Raw genomic sequence first — 24,830 nt, 5'->3', positions numbered from 1 at the left:
TCTTAGTGGTTAATACTTGATTATATTGGACATGAACCTGTTTCTTTTTTTGCCTGCCCGGTTTTGTCCCTCTGATTTTGTTATTTGGGTTTGGACTGTCTACTGGACTTTGACATTTGGCTTAGCAAATTCCTCTTTAACTCTACCTGCTTCTGCCTTGTGTTGACATAGTGCTGTTCTAGTCTTGATGACCATGCATAGTATTTAACACTACAACTCACATTAACCCACTCACACTCATTCATACAACGCTTCTCCATGCATGCACTGTTTTTCTATTACACACCATTCACCATTCATTTTCTATTAGACACTGACTGCACAGCTGTCAGGAACATCTTGGCCGACAAACTGGCGGAATGAACCATCAACTTCCTGCTAAGGTCCATTTTGAGGACCATATTGTTTTCTTAACACTGCCACCAACTGCTACCAAATTGAACAACCTATGACTGAAATTCCAAGACAAGATCGATGACAGTGAAAGTGTGTGTACCGCATGTCAATTCAGTTTTATTTGTTTAACATTAAATCAGTTATGGTGTCTTGATTTGCACAGCAAAGATGGGGGGGGGGGGCTAACCACCATAACCAGGTAGTTGAAAAGTTGATCCCTTTATCCTTCATTTATTAATCAGGAAGATTGTCTTTGTCGAGCTCACCAAACCCACCAGGACCCTGTTAAAAAAAGAAGTAATCAACAGGGTTTATTTTAACCAAACAAGAATTGATGATAGTTAGTGGAATAGAAATAGTGGAATCATGAGCCAGGAAGGTTTGGGTGGGTTTTATTTAGCTTCTGTCAACTATGTATTCAGTATGATTTCCGATGATTAAATAACTGCTTCTTTATAGAGTTTGGTTTGCTTGATTAAAAAAGGAAGGAAAAAAAGAGCAACTCTTTAACAAAAATCTCAATCACAGATCCTTTGCATTATGCTGTCACAATGTTGGTTAAGATATTGGTCATTTTTAATAGTCAGGTATTACTGAGGTCTGTTCTGCAGGCCTATACTTGGCTTTTATAGTCTGGCTTCGATTTCTTATTTTTATTCCTATTTATTAAGCTCTTTGTAACATTGTTGAGGAAAGTGCTGTATAAATACTGATCATTATCGTGGTATTATTATACCACTTGTTTGATACCGTCATGTAGAGTATCACCTATATGATTTTATGACAGCAGTGTAAGATCAATCCAGGCCAGAATGATTTCAAATGTCTTGTAGTCCAGTTCTAGGCTTTATGTCTGTGAAATTATCCAAAAGGGGAGATCTTGGAGAGGTACCAGTGGTCCCATGTGGCACCACTACATGGCAGCACCATCACTTCGACAATAAGTTCGTGCTTATGGGTCCTGTGTGATCATGACTGTAAAAAAAATGGTGTGAGAAAAACTGATTACCAAAGTAATTATCCGTCTAATAAAAAGAAAACACGTTCCATTTTTATTTCACCTGATAATCAGCTAATCAGTTAGCATTTAGAAGTGAGGAGAGCATGCTAGAGTCATGTTTGAGCTACTCTGCATCACCCACAGTAGTAACTCCCATAAGCAGAGAAACATAGGACATGCACAGTCTGTTGTACTGTGAGCTCATTGGACCTAAGTGTCGGTTTGGTGATGCCATGTTTTCAATGAACTGATTGGTCTGTGGACGGTGCTTTTATACAGTCTGATCTCTTATCTCCAATTTAACCTGCTCCTGACCAGGTTAGCCGTTCAGCATAAGTTACCATGGTGATTTAACCCCGATAACAAGCGAACGATCTTCGTAGGACTGAAAACTGCAGAGTTATTAAATGAACCCGATAATCGCAAACCCTGCTTCTTGTACAACCTCTGGTCAAGTAACAAGGATGTGTGAAAACAGAGTATTGCGCGTCTTTGCCTTTACATTTCCCGCGTGAGTCGCTTTCGATTGCGCTGCAGCGTTGCGCACACCCGGAAAAACACTACCCACGTGTTGTGGACATGTGCACATGTGGCTGTGCGAGGGCAAAAGCCCAGAAACACGTTTGACTTCAAAATAAAACAACACTAAGCGAGTTTACATTTTAAAAGTTATATCAAGATACCTCAATTTTATACTTTGCTTCTGGTTTGACAAGGATTTCACGCATGCTAATTTACAATGTGATTTTAATTGCAATCCGCTCACATTCCGTTTTGATTGTAGTCGTCACGATCGGACGAGGCTTTTATTTTGACGTTTGACAACGGAAGAGGTCTGTTGAACAGGTTCCTGAGTTCCAGCGGTTGTTTGCAGTTCTTCGTAAATAACCAACTCAGGTAATTCTATCAACCCACCGCTCATTGGACTCACACGCTGTCTGAGGAGTTCGTTGGGTGCATGTCCTCCTGGTGTATCCAGACTGACGGCTGTTGAGGATGTGTGTCACATTAGATCTCGCGCTGTTAGCCTCGGTTAGCTCCTCAGCTAAATAGCTGAGTGAAGCTAGCCTACATACGAATGAATGGTTTCCCAGAGTTCACTGTCAGATAAGACTCTGAAAATAAGACGGTACAGACATTTTACACACGTGCTTGAACTAACTCAGTCTATTTACGATTCCAGTGAAACTGCACCAGGACGTATGCTACACATTCACATCCATGTGAAGTCCTGTGGTGTCTTTGATTGAATCGTTGTGTCTTCACTAGTACACAACAGGGTTATATTCACTTTAAAGAAACCTCAACAATTTTCTCCTCTGATTTTCTTTTCTTAAAAACTGTTTGCGTGACGCTAACATCCTGCAGAGGTCATTATATGTATGTTTCAACTCTGGGTTTCTCACCTATTGTTCTGATAAATCTCCATTAAAGTGTTATGGCTCAGGCAAACAGCTACTTAAATCCAATGCTGTGACATCACTAATTATCTACTGTTTTAAAGGATTTATTTCAGATGGATGAAACACCAGTTAACATCGGTCCTAGTGGACAGATGCTACCACCACACCAGGAGCAGGAAGAGATGGAGGTCACTGTGACAACACAACTAGAAAATCTCATTGTGACTCCTGACGGTGCAGACCTGTCGTCCAGTACACCAACACCTCCAGAGGAAAAAGCAGACTCAACTGCAGCAGCCGCACTTTCTGTAAACAGTAAGACAGAGGACAGCGATGAAGATGATGATGACTCGGATGATTCCGACAGGTATTTACACACACACAGACACACACATGCACATGTTGTATGTCATACACACAACACAGCACTCAAAACTCCCACAGTCAAAAGACACAATTACACAGAAGCTGAACAGGAAACATGCATCATAAATGGACAGACTAGATACAGAAAATCAGGCAAAGGCCTGAGAGAACAGAAATGTTTGAAGTTTGCTTCTAGAGGTCGACCTCATGTCAGCAGGCAGCTTGTTCCAGAGAACAGGACCGTAGTACCTGAAGGCACCTTCGCCAGACCTGGGTCTGATTCTGGGTACGGGTAGAAAAGCACTGCCGGCTGATCTGAGAGGCCTGACTGGGTTGTATCCAGTGATATGCATACACGACATTATGATAAATTACTTCTTATTGCAATTTTCTACCATAACGTGCTGGGTACCAGTATTTTGCAAAGTGGTGCCTAATGTCCTCTTTATGTTTGAAGCCAGAAAAGTTATTAACAAGTAGAAAGGAAACAAACAACTTAATCTGATGCTCTTCTTCTCCTTCACTCAGTGACAGCTCTACCTCCTCATCGTCCTCTTCCTCCTCTTCATCGTCCTCTTCTCCTTCTGCCCCTGTACTTGAGGATGATGATGATGAGGGTTTCAGCCAACCACCTCCCATTAAAACCAGAGACGAAGTCTTGCTCGAGGTTAGTCTCAGATCACATGAGATGTAATCAAGTTTTTTGCAAATGTCAGTTGTCTACTTTATTGTTTTAATTTTGAGTCTCATGAAATAGTATTACTTAACAATAGAGGTATAACGGTACACACAAACCCCAGCTCGGTACGTACCTCGCTTTTGAGGTCATGGTTCGGTATGGTAGAAACAAGGATCAGAAAACATTGAAGTGATAATTTATTTATTTTTATTTAACCCTGGTTAGCTGAACAGACTATGGCTGTGTCTTTCATACCTAAGTACATTTTACAAAAGTAAAATAACTAAATAATAATTATATCAAATAACTAAATACATAAAAATAGTAAAATAAATAAATATTCATTAAGTTGCAGCATGTAGAAAATGAAAAGTTCTGAAACTGCGCCATTATTGTAATTTATAATTATCATTATTAAATATATGTATTTCTTTTATTTTTTTCTTCAAAATAATCAACTACCACCACATAGTTTGCAGAGAGGCTGGTCCTGCTGGTACTAACAATGTCTCCGCTGTGGAGAACATTCTCACGCTAGGGACCAAGGTTTTCAAAAGGCTGGTATGACGTGACTTTCCTGTTTGTCTGCGGTCACTATGACCACGGGCCTACAGCACATCCAGTCCTTCTCTAAAGTTGCCCTTCGGAATTTGAGACCTGTACGCACACAAATTGTGCACATGGAGTGGCTACTAATACACCCGAGGGTGTATTACAGCAGCGGAAACAGCCCCAACCTTGGCAGCCCTGACTGTCTCCTTCCCACACTCATGTCAACTGTGTGCATTTTATGTGCCAAGTGATAGCCATCTTAATTGTTTTGCCTTTATTAACCAGCCAAAGGCTCATAGTTAACATCATCAGAGCACAGGATAAGATGTTGTGTTGTGTTTGTGTGTGTAGGAGCTCCCGGCAGTAGAGGAAGTGTGTGTATCATTACCAGAGGATGCAGAACTGCAGCCTGTAGGAACAGTCTCCAGCATTATACAGCAACTTGGTAAACACACACACACACTCACAGACAGCCACACACTCACAGCTGTTTTTTAAGTTGGGCATTTAGTCGTTCAGCTCTGTTGTAATCTGCCCTTTCTGTCTCTGCAGTGATCGTCCAGTCTCTGAGAGACACACCTGCTCTAAATGATGAGAGCATCATCTTTACATCTGATAGGATGGCTGTTGGCAAGGTGGGGGGTCCAGCAGTTCCCTGGCTGTGTGTTAGACCGCCTCTATTTTTTTTTCTACTCTCTTTTTTTTGTGTGTGTATGTCTGTGTGTATAAAGAAGGTTTTTTGCTTGGTTTCCACATGTCACTAATGTTGTGTTGTTTGCGTGTGTGCTCTCAGGTGTTTGAGGTGTTTGGTCCAGTGTCCAGTCCACTGTATGTTCTACGGTTGAACTCAGTGGAGCAGGTAAACAGCAAGGGGCTGAAGGAGGGACTGACTGTTTATTATGCACCAGCCATCAAAGAATACACAGGATACGTCCTCACAAAGCAGCTTAAACTGTAAGTAAACACACATACATGCATAGACAGCATAGAGCTCTGTAAAGTTAGACCTATATAATAATAATTGATTCGTTTTTTGATAAGTTTTCACCTCTGATGCGGTGGTGGCCGGCCTGTCATAGTGAAAATGCTTTTTCTTCAGTTTAAAGGGATCTGATGCATCTTGGAAGAATGATCAAGAACCACCAGAAGAGGTAAGCAGAGAGAACTCTAAACATGTGAAGCATGTTGAGACACTGTCGAACCAAACAAAGCTATCTGCTGTTAAATAGAGGAAAGTGGCCTCTACTGCATCATTTTGCAGATTTGAGAAGTAGAAATCTGAGACGTCTCAGCTCAAAGTGGAAATCATAATGCGTTTGTTTGTCGTAATGGTTTTGGTCTTGCTTTTGTTTACAAAGCTAAGGTTTTGCATTGTGACATTCAGAGTATTCTGAAGATGAACAGTTACCTGAGCACTCACTTATACATCCAGAGGAGAGTTATACCAGGTTCCACCCTGTCTGGAGTGCTGTTTTCTTTACCCTCAGGCTAACAAAAAGTTTAATCTGAACTTCCTTCAAAGTGGTTTAGCAACCATAAACTGCAAAAGTGGATTCAATCCAAAATGTCCTACAGATGATGAGACCTCATAACTAATAATTAGGTATCGTCCACCTCATGGTGGACCCTCCACCGTCAATGGTTCAGGTTCCTCAGAGTTGGCTGTATCTGCCAAGAGATGAAGGAGGATAGTCAGCAAGGACAGCTCACAAATTACGAAGCAGTGGGTATTCGAGTGGGACATGGCACCATAAATTCATTTATGGTTTCCACAGTTGTTGGATTTACCTGTAATACATGCTGTTCAGGCAGATACAGATGACATAACACCATCTATGCTGCTTTTTTAAATGAATAAGAAGCATTGGGTTGATGTTCATGTATCAACCAACAGTCCTCAAATAAAAAATAATTTGTAAAAACTAATGATCAAAATGTAGGTTGATGATACAATTCATTGACAAAGAAGAGGATTTTATGTAAAAAAAAAAAAAGAAAAAGAAACAAACCCCCACCAATTAAGCAACAGTCACGATTTAATCCTGTGTGGCAAAGGGCACTTTGCAATAGTGAAAATGAAATTTCAAATCTGTGTCTGTTTCTCTCCCTCTCCAGGCTTTAGATTACAGTGATGATGAGAAAGAGAAGGAGGCAAAGAGGAAAGGGAAAAACAAAAAGAGGCGGGACAATAACAACACAGGTACTGATAGATGTACACTGTCTGAATATGTTCTGTTTGTAACCACTGACAAAAGCTTGTTCTTACATTCTTTCACCTCTTTTTCACTTCCCAGATAATCCTGTCCAAGGTACCCAGAACACCTTGCAGCAGCAGCAGCAGCAGCAGCAGCAGCATGACGTCAGGGGTTTCCCACCAAGACATGCAGGGCAATCATTCAGGCACCAGAACCCAAGGAACAAACAGCCACAATTCAGACATACACACCCATCACACAGACACACACAACCTCCACCCAGACACACAGATGTGCCTCCAATGTACCTTCCACCCCCCTGCCCTTACCCTCTTCCACCTCCTCACCATTTCCCCCCTCCCGGCTACCCTCTCTACCCTCCTCCTCCACCATCCTTCTTCAATCCGTCTTTCTCTTCACCCCTCTGGCCACCAAACTCTCTCCCCTTCTCTGACCTCCCTCCTCCTCCCCCACCTCCTCCCCCACCTCAGTGATGCTCTCTGTATATAATCCGTGCATATATCAGAAAAATACGTCATGTTTGCGCACTGACACTGGGACGAATCACCCACATGTATCAATCACTGGCTGCGTGTGAGCAGTGTATATTCAGCTATTTTTTTATTTTATTGTGCTTTCAAATATTGTTTTACATTTCAGTTCTATTTCCCCCTGGCTATAGATGTATTCACTATCCAACCCCACATGTTCTCACCACAAACTACGACTCAAGATTAAAAATGTCCCTTAGTTCAACTTCATGCAGCTATTTTGAGACAGTCACGCTTGTTTTTTTCTTCTCTAACTCTGTTTTACTGTGTAAAACAAGTTAAAATAAAATAGGGAAAAGACTGAATGTCTCAGTCTGTGGCTTCACCATATAACTTTATTATAAAAGAGCACATTGCTAGATAAATGAACTAGTTCAACACCTGTATTATGGAAACATGAGAAAATAACTGTAAATGTAATGCTCACAGTGTAAGAAACAAGAGGCGGTCTGCCACTTTAGGTCCACATGTGTGAATTCTATTCTTAATGTTCATGCCATTGTCAAGTCGACTCAACTTTGAAAATGTTTGAATGAACTTACAGCAGCATCTCACTCAGTATTTGTATGACGCTTGAATGTACACACCTTATTTGGTTTTCAGTTGTTTTTAGTTTTGAATTTAATTGAGGATTTTAAGTTCTAACTGTTTTAGTTTCTTAGTGACTGAAACACCAGTTACCCTTGAGTAGGGTGGAAAGTTGTTTCTTTAGTCATTTATTTCAGATGTAAACAAATGATACACCTTCCTTTCCACGAATGGAGGAATAGTGCAGTCCAGTTCTTTATACATATATTCCGTATATATAAACTGTTGAGGAGAAGTCATTTCATCTTTCTTTTGTGTTGACAGACTTGACACCTTTTTACAAGGTTGGACATGAGCTTTGAAATCCCTTTGTCACTTGTGTGATGGATTTTTTTTCTTTTTTTTTCTCAGAATTCTTTGTAAATTCAACATTTGGACCATTTGTAGAACCGTATCAAATAAATATGTCTCTTGTGTAAATTCTTTCAATTCAGTCTAAGTCAAACTTGGATGTGGAGGAAGAGAAAACTTGACTTGTTCTGCTGAGACACCCTGTCCCACCTGAGATTAAATGTTTTTGACATGGTTTGGAATGCAAGTTTAATCGAGGCTTTCAGTTGTTTCATAGTGTGACCAATCTCAGATATAGAAAAGAGGAGCAAGTGAAACACTGAGGGATAGATAGCTTTTACACCTAGTTGTGAAATTCATGGGGGCACCAGACCCCTTGTTTGACACTTGAGACCCCTTGAAAGCCTCTCAAAAAAATCTTTTAAAAATGATTTGTCATAATTCTCAATAAAATGTCTTAATAGCAAACCTTGTACAGCATTCGGTTGGCAGGGTTTCTGCTACATTCATTTTGCAGTGGCAGCCAATCCCTGCCTTAGGATTGGGGCATAACATGCATAGGTGGAGGGAGGGGGGGGCCCGATTGCCACTGGGTATTTCACACACTGTACTGTTGTAGACACATTCTGCTCACACACATGCTTACAGATGGAATTTCATGCTGCTCAGGGTTTTGGCCTGTGCAGAAATGGAATCCTCATCACTCACATCAATCAACACCTGACACTGGTGGTTTGCTCAGGACACAGAGCAGCTGACAAATCTGGTTTCAGTATCTTGTCACTTAAACACACAGGACGGGGGAGATGTTGATTGAACTACTGGTTAATGGATGAACCATCCTACCTCCTGACCTATAGCCACCCGAAGAGCCCAGTTATCAAGACAAATGGACACATAACCGTCCTTCAGGCTGGCTGCCAATTTGTCCCAGTGACCTCTTAGTTCTTTACGTGCCCTAGATTGAGAGGAAACTCACCCATGCCAACTTCACAACAAGTTTTGACTACAAATCTATTTTTAGAATGTCGGTGATGATATTTCTGCATCCAAACCAAATAAGTTATCTCCCACCAAAAGTACACATTCCTCCTCTTACAGCATTTGTTGTTCGTCTTCCACTGTTTCCCAACACTTGATCATTCCTCCTTTGAATCAGCAGTCTGCTGCAACGGGAGACTCTGTGACTCGTGACCCAGTAATCCCTACCATCTTGTAAAAGAGGGCTATCCCTGGATGCTGCTCCAACTCATTGACTGAAACAAAATATTACAAATAGCTAAACATAGTTTTCAACTATGTTGGAATTCAAATGGAGTTGGTGTGTGTTTTACAGTCATTCAAAAACAGATCTAGATAACTCACTTTTAATCCACAGGCTGCAACAAGACGTACAAGGTTTGAATGTTGTATCTGTGTGTACATGGGAAATGTCAGAGAGGGAGGAGGTAAAAAGAGAGGGAGCCAGCTCAGAACACTTCTAACAGTGTCAGCTGCACATGGAGCAGTTTTCATTGCACAAAACGTCAGAGTATAGGTTTCTTGTTGTGACTTTGTAGATGTTTCAGGCAGTCACCCTTCACTTTTTTCCCCTTTTATTGCTGGATATTCAAAGGTGATCCGAGTTTAACGAGTGTGGAGATGTTGCCTTCAAACAAGAAGAGGCGAGCTCACAGGACCGGCTCCAACCTCAAAAAAGAAGCTCTTCAGTGAGTAAGAGGGTTTGACCCAGCTGATTTTAGAAAAATAGTCAGTGCAGTAGAATGGTCTTGCAAGTGTGGAGCGGAAGATTTCTCTGAGTCTGTTCATATTTCTTACTGAAGTAGACAGTCATGTCATTTATTCTTGACAAAGAGGATGTAGGTGAACTTTTTTAGGATGTTAACACGTTGCTACAAAGTTGAAGGTGATAGAATTGAGAGTGATTTGTACCAATTCTTATTAAGAATAAGAATTGTAATTTTTTATGCATGTTAATCATTTGACACATCTAACCGATATAGTACAACTACAGTCTTTTAAACGATGAATGATATATGGAATTCATAATTGAAGTAAATTGAATCCTGTTTAGTGTGCAGGTTTTTTTTATATTAAATATAAAACCATGAATATTGTACATCAGAATTTATAATTTGTTTGTTAACTGTTAACTGCCCCTGATGAAACCAAACAAACTCTAAGTTCGACTGGCTACACATGGAGGAGACTTTTAAGATGACTTCATTGGTCATTGGGACAGGATCACCACTATCATGGGCTTGTAACAGAAATACCTCTCCAGTCTGCATGTGTTGTTTTTCAGGACAGCTTTCTGTGTAATAATGCTTGCAAACACATTTAATCAACCTGTGTACCCGTAAAATGAGCAGTAGAAGAAGATAAAGTCCAATGTGATGTAATTCAATCTTCTAACTTCAGGCTCTTGCACCATAAATTCACACAAAAAGACAACAATTTCAAACTTTGTAGTTTCCTTTCAAAGAACCCAGTTTCCACTCTTAACAGAGCTTCAGAAGTCTGTGGCAGATATAAGAGAACCAGCTGGAATCTCAGCAGCACTACATAAATCAGACCTTTATAGCAGCGACATGCTGGGGCTTTTACAGGCAAGCAGAGCTGCAGAACAATGCAGCATACAACCAAGAAAACATAGGAGTGTCTTCAGGACAAGTGTCTGACTGTCCAGTGGCCTAGCAGAAGCCCAGATTTAAAATGAATAGAATCGCAAAAATCAGAGCACACTTGCATTCAGCAGTCCGGCTTGTTGGTAGTTGATTGTTAGATATGTATATGTGAGAATAACTCCTTTTGCATGATTTAAAAAAATGACATTCTTTGTGTGTTTTTCACAGTTTCATTTCCATAGACTGAATCATTTTTCAATGGGTGTTGACAGCTGTAATTTTGAAGGCTTATTCCATGAGCCTTTGCTTGGCTTTAAACTTCTCTCTGCCACACGTACATGCACACACGGGCCTGGATCAATCAGCTGTAGCTGCCCTGCCAAGACAAATCATGTTGACATCTATAGCAAGGGATAGTAACACAGGTCCTGCATGATAGCAGCGCCGACCTGAGCCAAACTGTTACGGTATCCTCCATAGTCCAAAGTCTGTTTTTAAGAAGTCTCAACTCTGTGTTATTGTAGCCTCTTACTAAGGCTGAGTGGCCCAAGAGGTAAAGTAAGTTTTCCTCTAACCAGAGGGTCAGTGGTGCAAGCTAGGCAACGATACCAAAATTGCCCCCTACACATGCTCATAGCTGGCTGAGTGTAAATGATGTGTGATATGGAATACTAGAAGATTGGGTAAATATGACCTGTAGTTTTTCTCTTAGTTCTCTTTGAATGGTGGTGAAGACAAGGTGCTAATTACTAACCCTAACCCTAAAGTATGATGGTGCCATATCATTAAGGCTTTTGTAGGTTGAGGAAGAAAATGTTCAGCTGTATTCTAAATTAAAAAGGAAGCCAGTTGTTGTGTGGTGTGGTCTCAGGAATAAGACGATGCCAAAGATCTCAACATGCTGTTTACTTTTTAAACAAATGATTTTACAGTAGCAGTAGCACACACTCAGTAGTTTCCATCTTGTATTCTCTATCCTCTCTTACTCTCTATGTACAGGAGAAATGTGATCTCTTTTCCTGGTTATTTTCAGTCCGCATGCTGGAGCATTTTGGACAAGTCTTAAAAGACTTACTGGTGGAGCCTGATAAAAGGGAATTACAATAATCAAGTCTGTAGGTGGTTAAGGCAGTCATGCCTGATTTTTGTTCCATAGGTGGAAAAGGCAGTCCTTGGAATTTGTTTTAAATGTAAATGACAAATCCAGAACAAAAATAATCTGAATCCTAGCGATTTAGCTGGATGCAAGAACGATGCCATCCAGAGTAGCTATATCATTAGATAATGTGTCTCTGATGCCTATTGGACCAAGTAGAACGTCTGTATTGCCTAAGTTTATTAGGGGAAATTGCATGTCACACAGGTTTCTATATGTCCTTAGGTTTAGTTAGTTAGTGAGTTAGATTTTTCTGGTTTCAAAGATAAGTGTAACTGGTTATTGTCCACATAGTAATTCATTTAAGTGTTTCCTAATGGAAGCATATATAAGGTAATTATTGGATATACAGTATAAGATAATATTGGATTATTGAAGAAATGGGCCAAGCACAGAACCCTGAGGATCTCCCATGATTAACTTTGGTGTGCACAGATGACTCATCGTTGATTCTATTGATCTGATGAGAAGGATTCAAACCAGCTTTAGACCATTCCTTTTAACTGTTCTTGTCGATGTGATGATCGATAGTATCAAATGCTGCGCTAAGATTAAGGACAGAGAAGATCACTTTAGCTCAAGCTATAAAAGCACTCTCCTGGCTACCTGTCATGGCACTATCTAGTCTTTCATACTTCCTCCTGCACCAATGGCATCATATCTATTCTTGGATGTGGCATTTGTGTTTGTGTCTGTCATCTTTCCTCTTTTTCGAAAGGGATACATGGAGGTGTAATGACATCTTGGGTAAGGGTCAACTTAGACCTTTTTTTAAATCCCCTTTCAGACAGTTGCATTTTTATGTAATTGTGATTTTACTTGTAAATGTAAATTTTGTATAAAGTACGTATTTTTATATTCACATGTTATTTATTTGCACAGACCCTTGCATACGTAACTGAGCAAATTAATTACATTTAAAAATAAACAAATACATTTAAAAAGTTTTAATATTAGGTTTGTAATATTAAACAATATGTGCTATTTCCCTCTTTTTTCCTAAACTAATGTTATATTTATTTTAGATAGATAGATAGATTACCTTATTCATCCCCAAAGGGAAATTAGGTCTTCATAGCAGTTCGGTATTTGGGTACAATAAAAATACAATAGAATAAGATGCTGTAGGTAGAAGAAAAAAATAAAAATAAAAACCAAAATAAAAACACGGAATAGAACAGGGCACTTAAAAAACCTTATAGACAGTTAAGGTGCAGTGGCAAGATGATGGTAATAGTACTGATGAAATGATGGTAATGTTTCTGTTACTTAACAGTATTTTATAATAGTACAGTATATAAAGTATATAATATAATACATAGTAATAATAATAATTAAAATATATATATTATAATATATATGCATAATATTTTTAGATACCTTTAACATTGCAGGGGTTTGGTTAAATTAATTCTTAGATAATGAGTAGCTGCATGGCATCTACATTTCATCACAAAATATCTCTTCCTCCTTTTTTTCTCTTCGCTCCATGATCCGTACCTCAAAAATGCTTTAAAATGGCCCTGTGACTAAGATGCTGCTGTCAACATGGTCTGATTTATTGACATTCATGTTTGAGTAATGTCTCAGGTTAGGTCAGGGGCATACTATGCTAAAGTAAAGTTTACTGACACAACTTCTCACCATTCCAAAGCCACCTGGCATTGTTGAAGTAGAAATATTCACAGATTGCAGAAGAGTGTTTTATTTCTAGTCCACAAGAGAGGAGAGCAGGCCATGTGATCCTTTGCCTACAAATCATAGACAGCTTTATGACCTGCAGCCACTCAGCCTGTCCTTCTTAGATGTTCTTGGATGTCGGTCATGAGACAGCATGTTGAACGAGAGGGATTTGACAAACATTAATAGAGTGTGTCCCAGTCTCATGTCCCATGCAGTCCTCTGTCAGAAACAAGTCAACACATGTGGCAGAGACGAACACACGGAGACAAGTCACCTCATAACTCACCTTCACACCTTGGGCCTCCAGCTCCTTTCAATAGATGCAGTATTAAATACAGTATGTTAATGTGATAACACCACACATTGCAGTGTATGAACATTATAAACTGCAACGTCTATCAGTCATTTCAATACAATTCAATTTAAATTAAATTTGATTTGTATAGCGCCAAATCATAATACATTCTCTCAAGGCACTTCACATAGAAGATCAGACCTTAAAATTGTATTTAATATAGAGAAACCCAACAGTTCAACACAATGAGCAGCACTTTGGCGACTGTGGAGAGAAAAACTCCCTCATTAACAGAGAGAAACCTCTAGAAGAACCAGGCTCAATGTGGGCGGAGAGGAGAGATGGGTGGAAAAGAGGGGAGAGAAGAGTGAGAGATAGTGTGGAGGGGGAGGAGGGGGAGAGAGAGAGGCGAGACAACACTTGAGCACCATCAGGAATCAACTCTGACTAGTTCAAATGTGAACAATAACAGTGTAAAGAAATTATTGATTATTAATGATAACAGTAACAATTCCTATAATAATTCATAAATAATATGTATTGTTGTTAATGATAATAATAATAAAAGTTTTTCTGCAGTTCTGGAGTCAGAGATACCTGCAATGAGAGAAAGAGAGAGGGGACTATGGGAGAAAAAAAGACAGTTATTGACCTGTATTAAAATAAATAAATGAATGGGGGGGCAGAGAGAAGGGGAGAAGAGCTCAGTGCCACTTTCTGTTTATGACTCCCTACCAACGTCCAACCTGGTGTCCCAGAACTGGTTCTCATTTTGATGAAAAAAAAGAAAACACAAACACACCAACCCCTCCTCTCTAAATGAGCTGTTTAGATGACCCCATGGCCTTGGCTCTTCATGGAGGTGTCAGCAGTGAAAACGTCTATAAATCTTAAAGATACATTTACAACTAAAACAGGGTCACAATGTGACCCTAAGATGCAAGAGAATCTCAAATATGTAGATGGTTATGTGCTTCTCTCAAAGTAGTTCTGACATAGCACATCACTTGTACCAGAAAAGGAAAAGCAGTGGCAACAGCTTGATCATTTTACCAGATGGCGTTGGGTGTACTGTACGTTGTAGCACTTTTTGAAGAGTTAACCTCCCTCAAATATAAATAATCATTGCACTACACAAATCTCCTTTCCTGTGACTGCTTGCATTTTACTAACCTGCACATATATCAAATTGTAAATATCTACCGTTCATATTGCACATAGCTTTTGTACTGTTTGTAATATTTGTATACAGTTTTTATATATTTATATCAACTTTTTAAAAACACACACTACAGCTAATTCATGCCCAAAGAAGTAAAAGAAGTATTCATTGTTGATGTGGATTCCTGCTATGTTTTTGAATTAACAAAAAGCAGCAGTGAGAGGTTCACCAAAAAATTTTAAATTTAAATGGGGAGAATGCAATTCCTTGTCTTGAGCCCTTGAAGTTAAAAACATTGTTGAATACAACCAATAACAGCTGAATAAGGATCAGTTATGAAGACTTTTCTATTCAATTCATAAGGAGTTTTTTATCTATTCGATAAACCTGAGACCAGTTTGTCATTGATGTTGAGGATGTTTTATGCTATATGTTAAAAGCATTCCGTTCATGTGATGTCATCAACACATTAAACTAATTAGATTATTAAGTCACCCCACAGCCCCTACAGACTCACTCCTTTTTCAGTTCATATCTATAGTTAGAGTGGTCACAAGGCAAATGCGGGGTTAGTCAAGTTCACTGCAGTAAAGTCACTACTATGCTTAAACTTAACACTCACCTCTGACTGATTCATTACTCACAGTAATATTTAAATGAGTTCACATTACTGTGGCAATGTCAGACATTTATGTGACAGAAATACATAGATTTTTGCGATGTATATGACACTGGAGAGGTTTTGGGCCGTGTGTTTAAATGCTGTTTAAGTAACTGAGTACATCGGTGTATCAGAATGTGACAGGCACAATAAGTAGAAACTCTTCCAATTACAGACAGCTGTTTCTTTCATAAATGGCATCTAAGTAATCCGATTACTTGTGAAAAACTATGCGAGACATATCTCACATAAATCTTTGAAAGTTTGAACTTCAGGATATTTTGAGACCAGTATGATGTATTGAATCACACTCATGGACTATGTGTCCTGCCTCTCCTGCTTCAGAGAGATGCCTGACTGATATAATAGTCGATCTTTCCTGACTTTATGTTGATCCACTATCCAAGCCAACACTTGATCTAGATTATCTAATCAAGTAATTCATATGACTCAACACAGGAATGTAGTCTGGAAGTAGAAACAAGTATCAAGTTGAGTGGGAACATGAGAGCTAGTCCACAGCATGAGGCTGCTCCTGAACATGATCATGTCAGTGATATTAGTCTGGAGCACACTCAGAAACATTTTACAGTCAAATACAAAAGAGTGAAAAGCTTTACTACATTTGATACATAAAGAAATTAAATCAAACTCATTAATGTTTTAATATTATATTACTCTAATTACAGAGTTAAACCATCGTGGAGACAAGAATTGAGGTCCTCATGGGTAGAGGAATTAGTTTAGGCTTTGGTATTTATTTGTGATGTTAGGGTTTGCTACCATGTGGAAGACTGTGTTCCACTTCCACAAGACCCCACCACAACAAGACTTATGTTTGACCCCAAAAGAGAAAGGAAATTGTCAGCAATAGAGACATCATCCTTCATTCTTTCAATTTGCTGCCAAGACTTCTTTTGCAAAAGTCGGCTGATGAGTAGAAACCACCATATGCATCTGCTCTCTCTCTCTCCAACCAGATTGTACCATGCATTGTACCATGTATAAGAAATGTCATCAGGACATAATATAGCAAAAACTTTACATGATCATCTTCAATCAATCAAATTTTATTCGTCCTGGGAGACAGAAGTGCAATAGATTCCACGTGATACCATCTCCTTGCCCTACAACCTGAGAGCTGCCCACAGGATTTTATAGTCAATCCAGTATGTGTACTGGTGTCAGGGTTTGAGGGATTCAGAAATTTAGTACCAGCCATAAGTGAATCCCTTCAGATCAAACTATCCAAATGTATCAGTATAACCAGGATAATTTAAATGACATTTCATGGAAAATTATAAAATTTCCAGTATTACTCTTACCGTGACAGATGAGTGTGTGATTCATTACAGAATATGTAACTTTTATGGAGTATAGGACATATAAAAGTGGATGATGCTACAATGCTAATTTGATAGCCCCCTCTATTTTGGACTTTCTAGCTCTCTCCATATCCTCAGCGGTCAGTCATCATGGAAGAACAAGAGTAATATCCTTGGACATACTGGACTGTAAAGGGCTTGAGTGGTCATCAAGACTAGAAAAGTGTTATATAAATACAGACCATTTAACATTTACCATTCTGCCCCTTTGCCTATTTGCCCCAATGGCCAATTACAGTGCATTTTTTCAAACACCTCAAAAACAAAACAGGACACCTCCAACTGTACACAGAATTAGTTATTACTCTTAATAATAATGAATTCTCTCAATTTTCAAGTCTAGGAAAGCTATTTTCATGTGCCTGACATCTTCTCATTTTAAAGTCTATGTGAAGAAAGTTTTCTATTTCATTCTACCATTCGGCATTTTACATAATGAGATTGATAGTAGGTGAAAATACAATATTGTAGTACTGTCTTTTATATCTTTTTTTTTTAAAGAAAAATAATTATTTTTTGATCTTTTTTCAGAAACTGCTGTTTGTGAGAGACACAGCATCTATCTAATAATCTCTAACATACTGATACTGATATTGATAATGACCCGAGGAAGTGCGGTTTGGTCATGCAATACTTTCAATATTGAAAAAATAATAATAAACAGATAAACAGCACATTGCAGTCAGTGGGGGTGGGGCAGTGGGCCTTCAGTCTGTGGACTGAGTTGAACTTCTTGTACCCCCTCTAATAAACTACAGAAGCGGACGGCAACTGGCAGGTGTTGATCACCGTCATGTCATCAGCATTCATATAATCACTTCCTCTTTAGCAATTTGTCTACAAATGAAAAGAAGGGAGAAGGGGGTAAGTCGAGCCAGTGGGTAAGATGAGGCACCCCCTGTTTGTAGGTAACCATTAAAAAAGTAATCAGGTGACCACAAATTAAGGAAGCGTAGTCGGCATTACTCATTCCATCTTTGATTCAAGACCATGGAGAGAGTGGTAAATTAAACAGAGCCGAGGTGAATTACAGTAACAAGCTATTAAAGTTATCAGTCTCAATGTAAGCTAGAAAAAAAGGTCATACACTTAGCATAACTGTTGATCTGAGCCACTGTGTGAAACTGCTTTGTCACAATATTGGTTGTGGGGTAAAAGGAGCCAATGATGTAGGGGTAAATTGAACCACTGATCAGTCATTGTTAATTGCATTCATACACACACGTACTTGTGTGCACACACCTACATACAAAACACACACACGTTGATGTTTGATCATTGTTACAACTATTACAGTGTTAATGTCACACAAACATGCTGTATGTACACAAAAGTATGTGTACACATCGGTCTTTCTGTAGCTAACACACAAAGATCACAGTTTAATTCTTCTCTGAAATGTGTAAATAACATGTTGAACAACAGTTAACAAATATAGTGTTTTACTTTAAGTATTTTGCCTTTGTTAAACTAATGGCATTTACAAAGTTGAAAACAATCTCAAAATTGTTTGACTTTGTGTCACTTTTATATAAATCATTGTTAATGGTGGCACTATTTACCCATAGAGGTCTCAATTTACCCCATCGATATGATAATTTTATCCCCACCATGGGGTAAGTTGTGCTGAAGGACCAACTTTTTTTGATGGGTCTTGTTCTGAAACCATAATGATTAGACAACTTGTTTTAATTCCCATGGGTACACAACAACCTCATGTATATATAGTAACTATTGTTTGAAACAAATACACTTCATCAAATGTGGATAGTGGCTCATCTTACCCCGTTCTCCCCCTAAAACATTCATTGTGTTGCTATGCTAATGCTGGTTGACAACTTGGATGTGAAGATATTGTTGATTGCTTAACAGAATTGTGAAATAGCTGACATGCATTGTGTGAAAATAGAACAGCAGTTCAGCAAATCATTCAAATTAATATACAAACCACACAAGTGTACAGCAATAATGCAATTCATTTTCATTTTATGAAAAACATTGATATATACAATCAGTGCAAAAAACAAACTCCAGCTCATTTTGATTATAGAAAAAGCTCTGCACACAACATCCAAACAATAAAAAAGGGACAGTATATATGTGACTGATTATACTGCTTTTAACCAGGAGTTTTTTTTGTTTTATTGTTTTTTTTATACATTGTCTTGTATTGACTTGTTTATATTTGTAATTGCACTGCCTGCATTTTATGTTTTTGCATCTGTTAAATGTATTATTATTATTATTGTTATTATTATGACAAGGAATGATTCTGAAGTAAGCTCCAGAACATTACCAGTCCATTCCGAACAGGCACTGCACTGGTAATTTATACATCTTGTACTAACATGAAAACTCTCTGTCCCTTAGTTTAAGGCACATTGCCTTAATTGCGTATACTAAATTCAAAATCAAGATTTATAAAATGACCTTAAAGAGCTCTGATAATGAAAAATTACTTTGGATCATTTTTGGCAAAGGAATTGTCATCTCATCAAGTAAGTTCAACTGACTATTTGAATAAATCTGCCATCTCAGCAAAATTGGCTTGAATTATTCAAATGAAAGATTTACAGTGTTCTTTTCAGTTTTAAGACCTCTATGGCACAAACCTTGCAGCTGCCTTTTCAGTTTGGCCTGAACCAATTATGAACCACAGATATTACTTACCAGAGTGTATGTATCATTTTTGTCACATGGACATGCTTGTGCTTGTTCATTACATTATTTCTCCTGTTCTGTATGATCCCCCTGTCCATTCTCCATTCCAGTCACCCATCAAGTTTTCTCAGCTCATCTCAAGCCAGTCCAGTGACAAATGTCTCTTCTCTTGGCTCAACTAATGACCATGATGTAAACAGCATAAGTTCTGAGTTAGGGGGTAATGACTAAGAAGAGCTGATGAAGCTCAGTGTATGACGATGATAAATGTGTCTCTCACCTTCTCCATCTCACCAGTTGAAAGAGGAGACGGATACTGTGGGATTGCTTGAACAGGTGTGTGTGTGTGTGTGTGTGTGTGTGTGTTTGTGGTGATACTACAGTATTGCATCAGTTAGTCAGTCTTAGTACTGCTTTACAAATAGTTTTTTTCATCAACAGCTTCTTAACGACTGAAAATTAGTTCTTCCCCTAACAAGTACAGGGGAGTGCATGAGAGACACAAACTGAGAATAAAAAAGGCTTATTCCCTTGTGTTTGTAAAAATGCATACCTATTATTTCCACTCCCTCTGTATATGTAATAAATATCTTGCGAAATTATAAATTTATGGACATCATGCTTGGCATGTCTATTGTAATTTGCCCGAGGATGTGCAGTGCCAAGTCTGGTGCTATTTGGACACACATTATATTAATATAAATGACAATTTTAATAAACAGGCATCCAGCACTCTGTAGCAGGCAGTGGTGGTGGGGTAGTGTACCTTCAGTCTGTGGACCGGGTTTAACATGTCTTCTGTCCTCGGATAAAAAGTGGTCTGTAACTGGGTCAAAATCACTGCCAGAGTATTCCAATAATTTGATTTTCTTTATTTCACCATATCAGACTGACACACAGATGGACAGACTCTTGGTAATCACTTTCTCACTATCACTTCATCCTGGCTATTGTCTTCACAGTAAAAACAGAACTTTGATTTTGTTGTTGCAATGCTTTTTATTGAGCTGAATTACAGAGCTTTTATTTAGAAAAGTTGTGGGTCTGAAGATTGTTGTGTGTATTGAACAGACCTCTAAAATAGTAGAGATGTATTGAAGTAAATGTACTGTAACGTATGAAAGAATATCAGCAGTTCATTCAAACTTATGTATAAACAACACACATGAACATTAATAAAGCAAATGCAGTTTCATGTTTTATGAAAAGCGTTGATTGTAAAATCTTCATAGCAGATAAACCAGGTAGGATGAACACAAAGTTTTCTAACTCCATCCAAGACTCATTCTGAAGTAACTCTGGAGCATTAACACAGGCCAAGAGAACAGCCCGTTCCAAACAGGCAGGTTCAGAACAGACACTACACTAGTATTAATTCAACAGAATGAAAATTACTCACCATTTGGGGGTAAATTGGATCATAACGTTCTATGTTTAGCAGCTTGTCGTGTTCAGGGAGAGGACAGTTTTATTCTGAAAACCTCCAGGCGGAAGTGTGCGTCGCTGATGGCGGAAGTCAGGCTCTTCACCGCGGTCTCGGCGGCGGACGCTCCTCCTTGGTCCTGAAGGCCGCGGGTTAAAAAGACTTTCCGGTATCAACAACGATCCGCATCAACCCACAGTGAAAGGTATTTGTTGAATGTGAGGAGCTCGGAAATTGTGCGAGCGTTCATTAATGTAAGGAAGCAGTGTCCACGCTCTCCGCTCGACAGCTGTTACACTAGCTAGGCAATGAAAACACCCAAAATGGCTGGTGAGGAGGGATGGTGACCGCAGGCAGGCCCCGTGTCTCCCGGTTTACTTGTGATTTGTCCAAATAAAGATGTCCTCTATGACGAAGTGGACATTGGTTTGTGTTGTAGCAGAGATGAAGGTTCAGACACTGAGCTGCGCGGGCCCCGGGGGACCACATCACTACTGCATGGCGTCAGCTCAGTGCAGGTAGTTCACGGTGCTGACAGTGTAACTACCTGACGACACAGGAACCTACAGGGTGTTCTCACTACAGCCTCCATGTCTGCTGTAATGTTTCTGTGAACCAGTGCGGACAGCCTCTCCGTTTCAAGGATGAGAGCCAACGTAATTCTCCACTTTCCCCACAGACACCGATATGTTGACCACTGCAGATGCATGCGCGTCCGTAATTGAATGCAAACGTGAGTAACACCCAGTGCCATGTGTTTACGGCGGGTCTGAGGACAAAACGCACAGAAGAATGTAAGGGCAGTCTCTACTGAACGCAGACATTCAACAAATGGCAAAGTGTGTATGAAAAAGAAAGCACAGTTGTTAAAGGAAACATGCAACAAATCAGGAAATCTGAATACCAAAATATAAGTGCTGTTATGAATTTGATTGCATCATTTGCTTCTTTGCTCGAGTTGAAGTATTTGAAGTCAAAATTTGCGCCGCACAAGCCCATCAGTGCTGAGAATGACACTCACTGGACTTGGGTCCTGGCACCAGCACGATGTAGAGGGTGATCATACCTGCCACTGGTCAGCCTCCATATTGCGTTCTACATTAGCAGCTGAGCCAAATGCTGGTTGTTTTCTTCAGTAAGAGGGTCATGTGACAGGAGTGTGATAAATAAGCTGAAGTTGCATCATGACGGAGAAGACCCAATCAGCAAGCCTTTATGAGTGTCTCAGTCATCCTTTTCTGCCTGTCTATACTAAAACATGGCCCCACAGTTTTCCAACTAAATCGGGGGCCACCAGCTTTTTTCAAACTTCTCTGTTTTAGTGGCTGTATAACTCTTATTTGGATGTAGCCTTTGAGATTCTCTTAGATTCTGAACCTCCCCTTAGGTTTTGGAAATTTTATCCCAGTCTCTCTGGCGCTGTCGCATTGATGGAAGTTCACAGAGTGTCTGTGAACTTTCATATTAAGGTCTCTCCAAAGGTGGTTCTCTGGGTTGAAGTGTGGGCTGTGGCAGGGGCCCTGAGAAAGAGGCGTAGAAGTTGAGCTAATTAATGTGCTGCTTGTGGCTCTACAATGGAAAAAGTACTGATAAGTCCATGTATAGAAAACACTGACAAGCATAAAAATATTTTGTGTCCACTATGAAAGTGTAGTGGTCAGAACATGTCAATCCAGCTATCTCTGCAGAGGACTGGTAACCTCCCTGAATACATACCTTCTAGCAACAGTTAACACTGAAGGAATCCTAATCAGTAAAGGGTGACTGAATTGCTGCTTGTTGGTAAAAATAGAAACTCCTATGTTCCCACGATTCTATATCTGCGATTGGTTGATTGAGATAATATTGGGCATTTAAACCTTCATTGTACAGCTAGTGACTGAAAGTCTATCTGCTGTGCTCTGAATCTTTCTGTGTGACTGTACAGAAAATCAATGTGCACATGTCTCAGAGAGTGCACCTGGATGCTATAGCTGTATTTATTCATTGTATAGTATAGTATTTTTATATGGGACATTTATTGTTATCCAGGTAGCTGATGTTAACCTACATCAGTATATCCCAGACTAGATGCTTTATTTTACTTTACTTTATTTGCTATTTTTTTGTATTGGAAATGTCATGTCCTGCATCCGTCATCATGTGCTACACAGCAGTCGTCCGACACTTAAAGTGAACAGTAATACCAGCAACACAACAAGTGCTCTACATATAAGGTCACCCTCACACACTGAGATTCAGTCTTTTTTTCACAGTTTGTTCAAGAGTTCAATACTTTTTGGGCAGAAATGATCTGCGAGTCCTATTGGTTCGGAAGGATTGGCACCCTGAACCGTCTTCCTAATTTAAAAGCTTGTATGTACTAAAAAGGGATGTTCTTCTTCATTAGTTATGGCTTGCCCTTTCTTAACCACAAGAGACTCACAGATCATTGTCATACAGTTTTGCTGGTGTCCAGCAATCTTACTGGACACTATTTTATGCAGTTTCTTTCTATTTCTATTATTTATTCACAGATAATGACAATACCAGGCAGTGAAGCAGAAGGCTAGGATACTCTCCACTAAAGAGTGATAGAAAAGGACCAGCTGTTTTAGTGTTGTTAGGATACCAACATGTTTGTTTTGATACCCATAACAAGTCATGAATTTCGATATCTATCATTTTCTTAAAAAAGAGAGTCACTCTATCTGAGCCAGTGGCACCAGACTTCAGTCGTATAAAAATGGATTACAAAAATGATGGTGATAAATTTGTCATAGTCGTGGGTTCAATTAGTTTGTGAGGCTACCTGTAGCGTGCAGGCTAATCCTGGGTTTGAGCTTCATCACCATGAAATGTCAAATTTACAATTTAATACAGCTCATTATTTCCACGCTCAATAAATTGGTAGTTTATCTGTTAGGTGCTGTAGCATTAGGCTATATATCAGTTTGATTATTGTAAAGATCAAGATCATAACTTTTATTTTACTTTACTAATTTTAGTAACATAACGTCTTATTATAGATGTACATGGGACAGCTGCTGCAGTCTATAGGAAGCAAAGAGTTGAACACACAGGAGACATACATCTCTTATTTAAACAGTCACGCTCGGAGCACACCTGAAATATTTGCAGGAGTAGAAGATGCACAGCTTCATACTGTATAGTACTGGTATTTATTTGAATACACAGGTCTACCTTTATACAAGGGAATACTGTAGTTATAACAGTCTCTCTCTCTCTCCCTCTCTCTCAAACACTCACACACACATTTATGGCCACTTTCAAGGTAAACCCTCTGTAAAAACATAACGCTGGCAGTAGCAGCTCTGCTGCAGAACAGAGGCTGATCAGATACTGGAAACTGATTACCAAACATAAGCCAAACGATGGTAAGCGTAATACAGCTAATTAGCATCATCACCGCAGTTTTTGTTTGTTTGTTTGTTTGTTTTACTGGTGCAAGTTACAGGAGTGCATATTCAGGGGTTTTCATGGTGGGGGTTTTAATTATAATTAAGTTTTAGTGGTCAAGTAGTCCACTATTCATTTTGGGTCTTTCACCCAGTCTGAGTTTACACATGAGTTTATACTGTGTGTGTGTGTGTGTGTGTGCGTGTGTGTGCGTGCGTGTGCGTGCGCGTGCGTGCGTGTCGCTGTTACCTTTTCCCCAAGTACTGGGACTTTCATACAGAAGCCCTGCAATTCTTTCATAGTAATCAATTGCTTATAGTGATGAATTTGGCCTGGCACAAAATTGATCACTATAAG

At 39.2% G+C, this 24,830-nt stretch overlaps 2 protein-coding genes and 1 long non-coding RNA gene across 6 annotated transcripts in view; 2 read left to right on the top strand and 1 right to left on the bottom strand.

Annotated features, from left to right (window-relative positions):
- The first annotated feature begins 2,157 nt into the window (after positions 1-2,157).
- Positions 2,158-8,159, top strand: naf1 (nuclear assembly factor 1 homolog (S. cerevisiae)). 2 transcript variants are annotated; one of them, XM_069530666.1, is made up of 9 exons: positions 2,158-2,293; positions 2,901-3,166; positions 3,694-3,832; positions 4,748-4,841; positions 4,949-5,031; positions 5,190-5,350; positions 5,496-5,547; positions 6,512-6,596; positions 6,691-8,159. In XM_069530666.1, the coding sequence occupies exons 2-9, from the start codon at positions 2,913-2,915 to the stop codon at positions 7,083-7,085; spliced, it is 1,263 nt and encodes a 420-aa protein (XP_069386767.1). In that variant the 5' UTR covers positions 2,158-2,293; positions 2,901-2,912; the 3' UTR covers positions 7,086-8,159. The 2 variants fall into 2 exon arrangements, with proteins under 2 accessions (XP_069386767.1, XP_069386768.1); XM_069530667.1 differs by lacking the exon at positions 2,158-2,293 and adding an exon at positions 2,409-2,525.
- A 1,372-nt stretch (positions 8,160-9,531) lies between these two features.
- The window catches only part of LOC109627363 (zinc finger protein 638-like), a 31,054-nt gene continuing 15,755 nt past the window's right edge, over positions 9,532-24,830 (top strand). The window contains exon 1 of one of the 3 annotated variants that reach the window (XM_069530024.1): positions 9,532-9,730. In XM_069530024.1, coding sequence (XP_069386125.1) covers positions 9,663-9,730 — 68 coding nt within the window. In that variant the 5' untranslated portion in view covers positions 9,532-9,662. Of the gene's footprint in view, positions 9,731-21,146; positions 21,280-21,784; positions 21,808-24,830 lie in introns of those variants that run through there. The other 2 variants (XM_020083857.2, XM_020083855.2) reach the window with 2 other exon arrangements.
- Positions 20,631-23,808, bottom strand: LOC138411132 (uncharacterized). Its single transcript, XR_011243788.1, has 2 exons — positions 22,141-23,808; positions 20,631-21,843 (listed from the first exon to the last, which is right to left on the bottom strand). It is a non-coding gene; the product is annotated as an uncharacterized lncRNA (long non-coding RNA).

The sequence above is a fragment of the Paralichthys olivaceus genome, chromosome 8 (assembly GCF_024713975.1).
Source record: "Paralichthys olivaceus isolate ysfri-2021 chromosome 8, ASM2471397v2, whole genome shotgun sequence".
Lineage (NCBI taxonomy): Eukaryota > Metazoa > Chordata > Actinopteri > Pleuronectiformes > Paralichthyidae > Paralichthys > Paralichthys olivaceus.
The sequence above is the reverse complement of the archived record's forward strand: the minus strand, read 5'-3'. Positions and strand labels throughout refer to the sequence as shown.

Coding starts and splice junctions, on each gene's coding strand:
- naf1 (XM_069530666.1), top strand. CDS start 2,913: ATGGATGAAACACCAGTTAACATCGGTCCTAGTGGACAGATGCTACCA. Junction 3,833..4,747: donor GAGACGAAGTCTTGCTCGAG/GTTAGTCTCAGA, acceptor TTGTGTGTGTAG/GAGCTCCCGGCAGTAGAGGA. Junction 5,351..5,495: donor CTCACAAAGCAGCTTAAACT/GTAAGTAAACAC, acceptor CTTTTTCTTCAG/TTTAAAGGGATCTGATGCAT.